Here is a 14,189-nt window from a genome sequence, read left to right on the forward strand (position 1 = left end):
ATGAATATTTGGGAAGGCAAATAATGGTTCAACTTAATATGAAATTTCCTATATTCAACTGTTTTTCATCCACAGAAATAGAAATTTTATATGGTCTTATGGTTTGCTATCAAGTTAAGGGGATATGTGGTATTCTCCATACGTAAGTGAGTGAATTAAGTTGTTTTTATAATGAGGTCTTCTATAATGTTATGTTTTCCAATTATGTAGAGATAGCCCTCATTTTAAAGGTTTACTATCCAACTTACATATTTTTGGCACTTTTTAACATACTGCAAAATCTTATTCTAAAGATTGATTTCTCTACAATATGGATAACTTGAGCTCAGAGAAATGTACAGTGGGATGGAATGTCTCTCATTTTGACTTGGGAGGCTGGGTAGATTTTATTTTTCTTTACATACAAAAATTATTGATTTTTACTATTTGTATATGGAATGATAAATTAAAAAAATTTTTTTTACTATGGGTATATATGAAACAAAACAATTTTATTTCTACTTACAGGACTCAATTTATTGATGATGCATACCAGGAAGTACTAGATCTGCTATTACCATTAAATCTTGAGGTGATTGTTGAGCGAAATTTATCTTGGGAGTGGTACCAGGAAGTTCCTTGTTTTAATATAAATGCTCAGCTAAAGCCCATGGAGGTAACTTTTTGGATGCTTGTTGATTTCTGTTTTGTTGGTTAAAAATATTGCTTGGGAACATAAGATATTTTGGTGTAGATGTTCCATATTGATCAGCTCTGTCAAAATTACTATATATAAATAGTAGCTATATTAACTTAGAATTCACTGAATGTTCTCCATTCATGCAGCAAACATTTGAATGGCTACTCTGTGTTAGATCCTATGTTATATGGAGAGACTGTGGCAAGGAAGCTATTGCATTTTGTCCTGGTTTCGTGGAATCTAACCAGTCTAATGGGAGGTTTAGCAGTCATAGTGCTCTAGAGGTGTGAGAGTTAGACTTTAAAAAAGTATATAGGCATGTAATTAAAATAGTTACAAATTGTAGTAAATTCCATAGAGAAAGCAAATATCAGACATGCTAAGTAGTCAATTGGATTATATTAATTTAGAACTTAGTGGAGAGGCCTCGGCTGGAAATAATAATGTTAAAGTCATCAGCATCTAGATGGTATTTAAAGCCATGATAATATGTGAAATAACATAGAGAAGGTCCTAGAAGAAAGGGAAGAGGGAGGGTGCATGGGTGGCTTAGTTAAGCAGCAGCCTTTGGCTCAGGAGATGATCCCGGAGTCTTGGGAGTGAGTCCCGCATTGGGCTCCCAGCTCCTTGGGGAGTCTGCTTCTCCCTCTGACCTTCTCCCCTCTCATGCTCTCTCTCATTGTCTGTCTTTCAAATAAATAAATAAAATCTTTTTTTAAAAAAATGGAAGAGTCTGATGATGAGATGGCACATGGGTCCGTTCCTCATGCATAATGTTACCTAGTTATTGGTTGATACTGTTTCACAGATCTCTAATATAACTATCCAAAGTTTCCTATGTTCCCTTTTGACTGCACAGATATCAGAACTGTATCACATGCTTTGCTAAAGTGTCAGCAGCACATACTCTGTCTGGAAGGTTACTTAAAAAGCCTACTCAACAGATCCTCTTCCCTCCTCCCACCCCACTTTCCTTTGTTTCTCTCCCCCCAAAAATATATTCAAAAAGAGAAAACCATAATTTTTAAAATTTTCAGGTTTTAATTCAGAAATATATTTAGAGTTTAAAACATGATCATCTCAGCTGAAAATCCTTAAGCTCTTAGTGTCTATGATCATTTTAGACTCCCTAACTTGTAAATGCAAAGTATCTTTTTTTTTTTTTAAGATTTTATTTATTTATGAGAGAGAGAGGGAGAGAGCACACAAGTGGAGGTTAGAAGCAGAGGGAGAGGAAGAAGCAGACCCCCGGTGAGCAGGGAGCCTGATGCAGGGCTTGATCCCAGGACCCCCGAGATCATGACCCAAGTGGAAGGCAAACACTTAACTGACTGAGCCACCCAGGTGCCCCAGAAAGTGTTGTCCTAAGATAAAAATCGATATATCTTTTAAAACAACTGATAGAAACTTTTGAAACATAAGTAACATGTTTCACCCAGCATACTACACAGATCCTCTCCTTGGTAGGCCCAGGTCTTAGGCAGATCTCTGTGGGGCAGCAGGGACACCATCTGGCTTCACTCTTCTCCAGGAAGGATGCATGCAGCATATCCAGGTGCTAGTGCAGACCATCTGTAAAGGGTTGGTGGCCTTCCGGAACAGATGAAATTGGCTCTTCCCTGTCCTGATCCACCTGAATAGTCAGTGGATATGGACCTGGGTCTACATCTTTGACCCCTCCTGGATCAGGGAGAGGTTGGAATCAGTTACTCTAATGCATCTAGACTAAGTGCTGCATCTTGTGGTTTCTGACTTGTCAGACATTTGGGAGTAGCAAGATAGCTTGTCCTGACTTGTAGGCCTCATGGACCAGCAGTCCTGGGATCCTTATAGTTCTTGCAATTCTTGGACTGAGGTATTAGCAAGAGTCAAGCGTGATCATTAATATCCATATTTGCAGGGCATTCAGTATACATGTACCAATTAAAAGACATGGTTTAGATATGGTTGTAATATTTAACTTCAGCTTATTAATTTATATGAACATACTAGTTTTGTAATACCAGCTACAAAATAAACACAAGATGTCATGAATGAAAACACTGGACTAGTATATCTTCTTTGAACTATAGTCAAAGGAATCCTGGTACAAATAAAACTCCTTTTGTGGAATTATTTCCTTGAGATGATTAAATGTATCAATTTAAAACTCATAGTTTTTTGTTTTGTTTTGTTGTTTCACAAGATTGCTATTGTGTTTAAGTTCTCCAGAGAAACATAGTCAATAGGATGTGTATATGTGTGTGTGTGTGTATATATACACTTGGTCTGGATACAGTAGATTGACTTCTTGATGACTCCGTTTTAGCCTCTCCCTGACACTCAGAATGAGGTTTGGGAGGGGTCAAAGATGTGGTCTCCTGAGCCAGGCTGCAACAGCTGTTAACTACTTGGGTGGATCATGAAAAGCCGATTTCATCCTGGTTGGCCTGGCCCAGAAGGCAGCTGGTATTTGTAGATGGTCTGTGCATCCTGTGTGTATTCTATATACATATCATCTGTGTGACATCTTGAATAATATTGGACCAAATATGTAGGTCCTGTGATCTAGCCGAGTCAATGTAGAATTAACCATCATAGCTCTTTTTTTTTTTTTTTTAAAGATTTTATTTATTTATTTGACAGACAGAGATTACAAGTAGGCAGAAAGTCAGGCAGAGAGAGAGAGGAGGAAGCAGGCTCCCTGCTGAGCAGAGAGCCCAGTGCGAGGCTTGATCCCAGGACCCCAGGATCAACCATCATAGCTCTTATGTTGGTAATTTTAGGCTAAATTCACAAGGCATGGGGAGCATGAGTTCTTTAAGTTCTTTAAGTGGATTTAAGTATGATATTTAACCATTTAAGTCTCAGCTTCTTATACAGTCAGGATATATTCTTTATACCTATAACTTTTGTGAGGTTCAAATGAAATAATTTATATAAAATACATTGTGAACTATTTTTCATGATGAAGATCAACATTTTTGAGTAATTTGCATTTGTAAATTGAGGTGTTTAGTAACTAAAAAAATGCAAAATAACTAGATAAATGAAAGTTCATTTTAAAGGTTTTAAATTATTAGGTTAATTGATATGTTCATAACAAAAAACTTATCATTCATAGTTTCATTGGTATTGACATCTAATTTCTGTACTTCACAAGGTATTAAAGATTACATAGTCGTTCAGGAAACTGAATATCCTATTAGTAGAATTATCTATTGCATTAAAAAATTGGTTTGTAGAGGACTGGGATGAAACACATGCTTTTCAATGTAAGCGAATTTCTAACTACATAAAGTAGTGTTAAAATAAACAAATCTTTCTTTTCACAGTTCATTCTTAGTCAAGAAGATATAACAACTATTTTTAAAACATTATATAGCAATATATGGTACGAAGAAGGTGGTGGTGCCTCACCTGCAGGAGTAAAAGATCAGAATAGTGTTAATAGTGGGGCTACTAATGCTTCACACCATTTGGAAGGTATGTTCTTAACTTACCATTAACCTTCCCCTTCCCATCTCTAATCCTACATTTCTTCCTCCTTCCTTTCCAGTCTCTAGTTTGGGTTTTTGAAAATAAGATTTATAGATCTTGTATAATTACCTAATCCTATGTGGGTATCTCCAAATTGTTATTAGGCATTCTGTTGATTTTTTTTCTGTTGAATCAAAATTCCTAGTTGTGTTGTGAAAAAATTCCTTCATATTTGTTCTTGTTATTCCAACTGCCTATACATCCTTATTTTCAAATTTTCTCCCCATCCACCTCTTCTCCCTAGTTCTTAGTGCAGTATACATCCCAGATAGAATATATTACATTAAATTAGGAGTATCGAAATATTAAAAGAATGATCATTACTAAATGATGAATTTCAGCAAGCATCTGGAAGATAGATAGGTAGAGGAGGGCAGGGGGAACTGTAACTCAGAAAGAGGTTGTTTTTAATATTCGATTTAATGTGGTGTGTGGAACCTGACTGGGTTCTAAGTTCAGCACCAGTACATAAGAGAGAATTCGGTCATTTAAAGTTGCTGGGAGAACTATGCTTCGTAAGAATAGAGTTCTCATTCTGGCATTTTAGGGGATCGTCAAACCTTCTTCTCTCCAAATGACACTTACTAGTCTACCAGACCGTCTTGCAAAGCCCTGAGATAACACACACCTTTTCCATTCAGGGAGAGTCCTAACACTATACTTATGACATTGTAGGAAACTCTGTTCTTACTGGATAGAATAATCAGCCCAGTCCTTTATTGTTAAACTATTCATGGTTAGGTTAAGAAAATAGCAAGAAGTTAATCATAAAAGAAACTAGGATAACCGAATATTATTTTCTTAGTGAAACAGAAATAATTCAGGTACCAAGAATGTAAACAAACTAATTCATAATCAGAGGATTTTGAGAATATAGAAACTGTAGCTTACCCTCACTATTTTCCACCCTCTCAAGATAAGAAAGAGTTCTTGGAACCCAAAAATATGAATGGTGAAATTTTGAAACAGAACAAATGCAGTAAGCATGAGGTTAAAATGTAAGTACTAAGTTGGAATATATAGTTGATGTAATCTCCCATGACACAGCAGAAAAATAAGCCACAGAGACATAAAACGAGATGAAACTTAAGAAATAAAGACCTTTCAAAAGTTGCAAAATCCAGCATAATAAGTATGTTAGGAGAAAGAACTGAGAAAATGGAAGAGAAGAATCCTTCAAAGAAATGATAGAAGAAAATCTTTAGAGCTAAATAAATTCTTGGATATAAAAAATCTAACAAGCTTCGAGCAGATGGGATAAACAAAGATTGCCCATGCAAACACATTTTCATGAAATGTCAGAACAACAAAGATCAGATTCTTAGTTTCAGAACAAAAGCAAGCTGTTTACTAGGGGCTTGGAAAAAAAGTGATTGGAATCAGATTGCCATGAACAAAACTCAATGGGACAGGGTAGATAGATGATAAAAGACAATGGAGCACTAAAGTTAGATTTCTAAGGAAATGATTTTGAAGTTAGGATTCTATATATAGTCAAACCATAAAATGTGAAAACACAGTAATTCTCAAATTTCTAGTGACTCAAAGTTTACTTCTTTCATACTCATTCCTAAAGAAATTCGTTTGAAAATTTAACCTAGTGAAACAAACAAGGAATCCAGGAAAAAAGACAACATGGGATCCAGAAACAATGGGCCTACCCAGAAGTGCATTGAACAGGAATCCCAAAATTTTCTATTTTATTGGGCTATTCATTACAGAGGAATTCAGAAAGCCGTAAGAAAAATTTTGTAAAGTGGAAGAATGTCTTTTAAAAAAATAGCATAAATTTCATATAATATGTGGAATGAGGGATTAATTAACTACATTACATGAGTGATATGGAAAAGGTGACATGTTTTTGGTTCCTAAGAAGGGAGAAATCTTACTGTGTAAGAGTGTAAAGGTTATTAACCATGTTAATGTAGAGATGAAGACATAACTGACCAAAGCTGGAAGATATGAAGATAGGACAGATAGAGGAAGTGGTAAGGACTTAAGTAGTGGGGAGTGTAAAGATAATGTCTGAAATAAGAGAAAAATAGACATTTAAGTACATTATTGTTTTACTAATTTTCTTGAAGTTTGCACATACACCAAAGTGGAAGGAATAAAGTGATGAATCCACACACCCATCAACACAGTTTCAGCAACTGGTATCATGTGGCTGCCTTTATCACAGCTTCAAGTCTGTGTATTCTTCCCCCCACCCCACTAGATGATTTTAAAGCAAATCTCAGATGTTATATCTTTAATCGATATTTAAGTAGTAAGAACTTTACTTTTTGTTTATTTTTTTGTTTTTAAAAGATTTTATTTATACATTTGAGAGAGTGTGAGAAAGAGCACGAGTGGGGTGAAGGAAGGGCATAGAGAGGAGCAGACTCCCCGCTGAGCTGGGAACCCAGTGCAGGGCATGATCCCAGGACTCAGGGATCATGACCTGAGCCAAAGGCAGATGCTTAACTGACTGACCCACCCAGGCACCCCAGAACTTTACTTTTTAAATGTAGTCATAGTAACATTATCACCCCTAAAATTTTAGCTATACCTCCTATATACTATGAAAATAATCCTAGTAGGCTTCATTTTCTCCTGGTGATCTCAGAAATGTTTCTTTACAAGTTCGTATTTTTTTAACAATGATAAAGGGATCCGTTCACAAAAAAGATCCAACAACTTTAAATGTAACTGATAACAGAGCTTCAAAACATGCAGCAAAAATTGACAAAATTGAAGGAAGAAATACACATACACAGAATCAGTTGTGGATTTAGCATACCACTCTTAGTAGTTGATAGAATATAGAAAAAAAATCAGAATACGGAGCATTTGAACACTGTTAACAAACTCACCTAACTGACATTAGTATAATACTACACTCAGTAATTGCAGAATGCACTTTTTTCGTTTTTTGTTAAAGGGCTCTTGGAATAGTACAAGGATAAAGCAATGAAGTTTTCTGGTCATATGGAATTCACTTAGAAGTCAATAGCAGCAGGATGTCAAAAAAGCTTGAAATACTTGGACATTAAACAATTTTTAAATAACCTGTAGGTCAAAAAAGACAAGGAAATGGGGTGCCTGGGTGGCTCAGTGGGTTAAGCCTCTGCCTTCAGCTCAGGTCATGATCTCAGGGTCCTGGGATTGAGCCCCACGTTGGACTCTCTGCTCAGCAGGGAGCCTGCTTCCTCCTCTCTCTCCGCCTGCCTTTCTGCGTACTTGTGATCTCTCTCTCTCTGCCTAATAAATAAATAAAATCTTAAAAAAAAAAAAGACAAGGAAAATTAAAAAATTATTTAAACTGGAAGGTAATGAACATAAAATCTAATAAAAATTTGTGGAATGCAATTAAAGCAGTGCTGAAAGAACTTTGTAGCTATAAGGGATTTGATAAGGAAAGACAGAGTTTAAAAAGATTAAAGGTTTTGCCTGGAGAAAGTAGAAGAAAAAGAGCAAATTAAATCCAAAGTAAATAAAAGGAAGCAGTAATACAGATAGGAATAGAAATCAGTTGAAGAGAAGTAGACATACAGTGGAGGAAATTAGCAGAGTCAGAGATTGTTTTCATTGGAAAGAATGAATAAAGTTTATGAATCCTTAATAGGACAAAGGAGTGAGAGAGAGAACAAATTATCAATATCAGAATTAAATAGATATTGCAAATTGCTATCAAGACAATAAGGGACTATTGTGAATTATTTTGTGAGAGTGAATTCTACAACTTGTTTGAAATGGACAAATTTCCTGGAAAATACAAAGTTGCCAAAATTGACATAAGAAGAAAAAAGAAGTCTGAGTAGCCCTGTACCTGTTAAAGGAATTGAATTTCAATGATAAATTCTATTAAATATTGACATTCAAAATAATGTGTTACACAAATTCTTCTGGAAAATAAAAGGAGGGAACACTTCCTTGGCGATTTTCTAAAGCCAGCATTACCGTGGTTAAAAAAGAAAAAGTCTTTTCAAAAAAAAGAATCACACACTAATATCCTTCATGAACACAGACATGGAAATTCTTAACAACATATTAACATACTGAATCCAGCAATAAGTATATAAGATATTCATCTTGACCAGGTGAGAATTATCCCAAAATGCAAAAGTTTAACAGCTAAAAATCAATTAATATGATTTACCAAATTAACGAAGAGGAGAAAAATCATATCTCAGTAGATGCAGAAAAAACATTTGACAAAATTCTGCACCTATTTATGATGAAAACTAGAAATATCTAAAAGGCATACTTAATACTGAAGTGTTAAGTTTCCCCCTAAAGTGGGCATAAGTAGAATGTGTTCAGAAAAGTCATCATACCAGGTTAACTAATAGTCATGGACAGAGTAATAAGGCCAGGAGAAGGATTAAGAGGTCTAAAGAGTAGAAAGAAGTAAAAATGCCTTTGACTAGATAGCCGGAAAAAAACCCAAAACAAATGGCCAAAAAAAAAAAAAATTGTGAAAGACAAAAATTTATACTATCTGATTTCAATAGTAAACCTAAAACAAGTTAGCATAGACAGATTTGTGAAACAGAAAAGTCCAGAACAACCATAAGTAGAGTCAACTGATTTTCAACAAAGACTAGGGAAAGGATAAACATTTTAACAGGAAATATTGAAGCTTGTCCCTTAATGCCATACACAGAAATTAATTTGAGATTGATGAAAGACATATTAGAAAGCCAAAACTTTTTTTTTTTAAGATTTTATTTATGTATCAGAGAGAGAGGGAGAGAACACAAGCAAGGAGAGTGGCAGGCAGGGGGAGAAGCAGAATCTGTGGTGAACAAGGATCCCGATGTGGTACTCAGTCCCAGGACTGTGGGATCATGACCTGAGCTAAAGGCAGCTGCTTAACCAACTAAGCCACCCAAGCATCCTTGATAGCTAAAACGTTTAAGCTTCTAGAAGAAACCATAGAAGAATAGTTTCATGATCATGGGGTTTCCAAAGATTTCTTAGGTAGATAAAACACTAATCATAAAAACTATATAAAATAGAATTCATAAACATTTTCAGCTTCTCCTTATCCAGAGATGGTATCAAGATTGTGAAAAGTGAGGCCTCAGTCTGGGATACATATTCATGATACATATATCTGACATTGTTTTCATATCTAGAATACCTGAAAACTCCTTGAAATTAATAACTTAAAACTAAAATAATTACCAGATGAGTTGGATACTTGGGAAAGGATGATATATTAAAAGGAAACTACGCAGATGAAAATGTGCTATTAGCACATATTTTTCAGGAAAAGTTCATTTTACCAGATGAGTCAGATTTTAAGACGGACAGCTTCAAGTGTTGACAAGAGTATGAGACAACTGAGACTCATAATGCTGTTGGGAACGTAAAATAGTGTAACTATTAGAGTTTGGCGGTTAACATATATCTACCCTGTGACACACAATTCCAGGTCCAAGTATTTCCCCTATCCCACTCCAAAATAGGTATATATATACACTAAATGACTTACTCAGCAATATTTGTAGCAGATTTATTCATAACCACTTAAGTCTGGGAATAACCCATATGTTCATCAGTCCTAGAAGGGGCAAATTGTGTATTTTCATAGACTGCATAAGAAAGCATGAACTACTAATACATGTGACAGCGTGGATGACTGTCAGAAGCATGTTAACGGAAAGAAGCCAAACATAAAAGAGGTTTTACTCTTAATGTTACTCTATACAGAATTTAAGGACAAACAAAACTAACCTTTGTGATTAAAATTAGAATGGTAAAGAGGTTGGGGAAGAGCTGGAAAAGGGTATGAGAAAACTGGAGTGATGTAAGTATTTAGTAATCTTAATGGGAGTGTTGGTAGTGTGGATGTACAAAATCTCATTAAATTGTTCAGTTGCTATCAACTTATTTTACTGATATAAATTTTACCTAAATTAAAAATAAGTTACGTGGTGGCACTGATCTGTGGAGTTGGGTACTGTGAGAATTAGCAATTGCTGTATTTTAATAAAAAGCTCATTTAATATATTCTGTGTACATATAATGCCTTGACTCGAAATGTAGAATGCAGAAAAGAAGGAATTTTGGATCCTTCTTTTCAGTGGGACAGTTGTTTAAAATATCTAAGATATCTTATTTGGTTTTAATTTTTTGAAGTAAAATTTAAATATTAAACTCTGCACCAGGTAGTCTAATAAAGTATTTTGTACATACTCTTTCACTTAATCCCCAAAACAAACCCAGTGGTTAGTTCTGTTATTCTCACCTTACAAAAATGGAAATGGAGGCACCAAGTGTTAATTAATATTCCTAAGCTATCATGGAAAGAATCCCAAGCTGGGCGTTACTGAGTTCAACTTCTGAATTTTCTAATCTTTATTCTTTTCTTGAGTAACATTATTCTACATATTTAATTGAAAATTCTGCTAAGCCTATTAAAACCTATTTTCATGATTTTTACCTTTCTTGACTTTTTTTACCCAATAACTTTAAATTTTTCTAAGGAACAACTGTAGTGACTGCTGCTGTGGTAGAAATCCATTCACAGGCCTCTCAAGTTAAGACAACACTGAATATGAGCTTCAGAACCGACTATCTCACCATGGTCCTGTACAGTCCGGGTCCTGACCAGGTGAGTTAGGAAGAAAAAATATTTTCTTACTTGATGAAAATATATAGGTGAACGCTTATTATTAAAGTAACAGTTGTTAATAATTTGTATGTATTTTGGAGTCTTCCTCTGAAAAATGTTACTGATCATTTCACTTTAATAACAAGTTTAACCATTGCCCTTTTAAGATGAGTTATCTTTCCTAAACTCAGTGATGTAAAAAATAAATTTTTTTAAAGATTTTATTTATTTATTTGACAGACAGAGCTCACAAGTAGGCAGAGAGGCAGGCAGAGAGAGAGGGGGAAGCAGGCTCCCTGCTGAGCAGAGAGCCCGATGCGGGGCTCGATCCCAGGACCCTGAGATCATGACCCGAGCTGAAGGCAGAGGCTTAACCCACTGAGCCACCCAGGCGCCCCTAAAAAATAAAATTTTAAGTGAAATTTTTTTTGGCCTTTCATTAGCAAGCCCTATAGAGATAGAGAAGGTGGTAGTTCATATCTTAAAATAAGTATTAGACTTTGTTTTTGTGTAAAAGTTGTATTGATTTCCTCTTCCACAGACTTCCTTTATAGATGTTCGTGATCCTTCTCTGAAACTTGCTGAATTTAAGTTGGAGAATATCATAAGCACTGCAAAAATGTATACAGATGACTCGACATTTTCTTCCTTTTCATTAAAAAACTGTATTTTAGATGATAAAAGGCCTCATGTCAAGAAGGCAACTCCTAGGTAATAGTATTCTTACTTTTTACTTGAGAAATGGTTGATAATATTTTATAAAATATATTCCCGAGGTTGCATGCTTGTTTTCTGGGTGCATCACAAGATCTTCAGAACTTCAGTTTAATGGAGTTATGGTTCTCAGTCTTATGTGCTGTTCTTACTGGATGGCCAGTGGATTGGTTAAGTAGAAATAAACAGTGCAATTAAATTGGATTTTTAAATTAATCTCTATTTAAATTATTATTGATCTCTGCAAGTTGTAAACATGAAAACATGAAAAATTGAGGGAAAACATGAAAAATTAAGAAGACAAATGTGCTGAGATTCTAAGTTCTAATTTCTTACAGATGTACTTCCTAGTTTATGAAACAGTTGTGCTCCAGTAGTTTCTAAGTCTGTTATTTGGAATACTTTGTGACCTTCCTGGGAGAAATAACTTCAGAATGCTGGTTTGCTGTTAGTAAATGGTTAAGAGGCCTTTTGCCTTTTGTTGGTGTGTTTGGTTGTTTGTGAGATGAATTGTTGTTATTGCGTTTTTCAGAATGATAGGACTGACAGTTGGGTTTGACAAAAAGGACATGATGGATGTAAAGTACAGAAAAGTCAGAGATGGTTGGACAACTGATTTAGTCCTTCAAGAGATGTATATTTGTGCAAGTGTGGAATTTCTGCTGACAGTTGCAAATGTCTTTCTTGAGGCCTATACCACAGGCACCGCTGTAGAAACCAGTGTTCAAACATGGACTGCTAAGGAAGAAGGTTAGTTATTAACTAAAATATTTCATATCTATAACTGAAGTGCTACAGTAGCACTCACCATTGATTACCTTTCAAGATGATGAGGGTAAGTAAATTACTAAATTAAAATTTTTATTTTTCATAGGTAAAAGGAAAACTTACATGTGCTTTCCGGTAGAATGTGCACTTTGTGTATTTTTCAGGATGTAAATATATATTGGGTTCACGAATTATGAACAATATATAAATAAATAGACTTCCCTACAGGCAGCAATTTCAAAGAATTTTTTTGACAAAAACAAGTAGGGAGAATAACAAATCAACCATTACTTTTCACAATTACAGATAATATTATAACTTAAAGTTCTTTTATTTCTGTTATCTTTATAGCTCTCCACTATCTTTTACATACTTCATTCCTCATGGTAGAGCAGAAGTAGTATCAAGTTGAGAGTTGGAAACTGGGTTAGTTAGTTAGTTAGGGTTTTTCTCCCCACATTTTTAAATGTTCTAGAGACTATAGCATCATGAACTCTTACATTAAGAGAATTGCAGTAGATTCCTTTGGGATCTAAGATTCTTTTATTTTTTTACTTGGAATGAAAAAACATTTTCTCAGAAATAATTATTCGTAAATAATATGTATAACAAAGATCTATAAATATTTTAAAATGTGAACATATTTTTGTTTCTGTTTAGTGCCTGTACAGGAATCAGACAAATGGGAAGTTAATATTATTATTAAAAATCCCGAAATTGTGTTTGTGGCTGATATGACAAGAAGTGATGCTCCTGCCTTAGTCCTTACAACACAATGTGAAATTTGTTGGAAAGGTGACCTTGAGAACAATACAATGACTGCTGCCATTAAAGATCTTCAAGTGAGAGCATGCCCATTCCTTCCAGTCAAGAGAAAAGGCAAAATCACTACGGTGCGTTGACTCTTTCGTTATCTGCTTAATCGTAAACTATTTTGGATTCAGTGTATACCACTTCAGAAAACTACCTACATACTTTCCAGCCTTTCTCTGTAAAATACCTTTCTTTCTTCTCGGAGAGCCTAGTCTAGATTATTATTACTCCAGCTTTGAAACTCTTCTCTTTCTCCAGGTGCTCTTCAGTGTGGTATGTATTAAGATGTGTTTTTCTCACCGTGGCTTTCTGACCACTTCAATTGAATTCTCTTAGGCCTTTGAGACTTTCTACTAGTTGTTCGCTTTGTTGTTTCAGTTTTATTATTTTAAATCTTTTTCTCCCATATGGAGATTTTTGCTCAGATATGTTTCTTCTTTTCTTTTCTTTTTTAAAGATTTTATTCATTCGTTTGACAGAGAGAGAGAGACAGCGATAGAGGGAACACAAGCAGGGGCAGAGAGAGAGGAGAATCAGGCTCCCTGCTGAGCAGGGAACCCGAACGCAGGGCTGGGTCCCAGGACCCTGGGATCATGACCTGAGCTGAGGCAGATATTTAATGACTGAGCCACCCAGTTGTCCCTGTTTTTTCTTTTCTACATATAACTTATTTGAACATTCAGCCATTTGCCTTGAAAAAAATCACATTTTTGTTTTACTCTCTGGTAGCCTCTTGGTTTTGCACCTCTTCATAACTGATTAGTTTATTTCTTCAAAGACATCTTTTTCAACTACCTATTACTTCTACTGCTTATATAGAACATTTATAAAATGTGTATATAGACTTCTGCAAGGGGTACTAGAAGCATAAACGTGGTAGTAGTGTAAATACCATCAACATAGAAATATAAGGTATAATTTTGTTATAAGTAAGTATGCATATATAAGGATACAAGAGAGTTTATTGTCCTCGTTTGCAAGACTGATGGCTCACCACTAGGAAAGAAGGAAATAGAAATGGAGGGGATAGGATATAAGGGGCGCCTGGGTGGCTCAGTGGGTTAAACCTCTGCCTTCAGCTCAGGTCATGAT

The 14,189-nt window shown here is 35.2% G+C and overlaps 1 protein-coding gene across 2 annotated transcripts in view; it reads left to right on the forward strand.

Moving 5' to 3' along the window:
* Positions 1 to 14,189, forward strand: part of VPS13A (vacuolar protein sorting 13 homolog A) — a 236,683-nt gene that overhangs the window by 133,105 nt on the left and 89,389 nt on the right. For both annotated transcript variants that reach the window (XM_080820523.1, XM_080820524.1), the window contains exons 34-39: positions 508 to 655; positions 3,994 to 4,144; positions 10,675 to 10,802; positions 11,344 to 11,513; positions 12,049 to 12,266; positions 12,945 to 13,177. In XM_080820523.1, coding sequence (XP_080676649.1) covers positions 508 to 655; positions 3,994 to 4,144; positions 10,675 to 10,802; positions 11,344 to 11,513; positions 12,049 to 12,266; positions 12,945 to 13,177 — 1,048 coding nt within the window. The remainder of the gene's footprint in view (positions 1 to 507; positions 656 to 3,993; positions 4,145 to 10,674; positions 10,803 to 11,343; positions 11,514 to 12,048; positions 12,267 to 12,944; positions 13,178 to 14,189) is intronic.

Source organism: Martes martes (assembly GCF_963455335.1).
Source record: "Martes martes genome assembly, chromosome: 12".
In the NCBI taxonomy this organism is placed as follows: Eukaryota; Metazoa; Chordata; class Mammalia; order Carnivora; family Mustelidae; genus Martes; species Martes martes.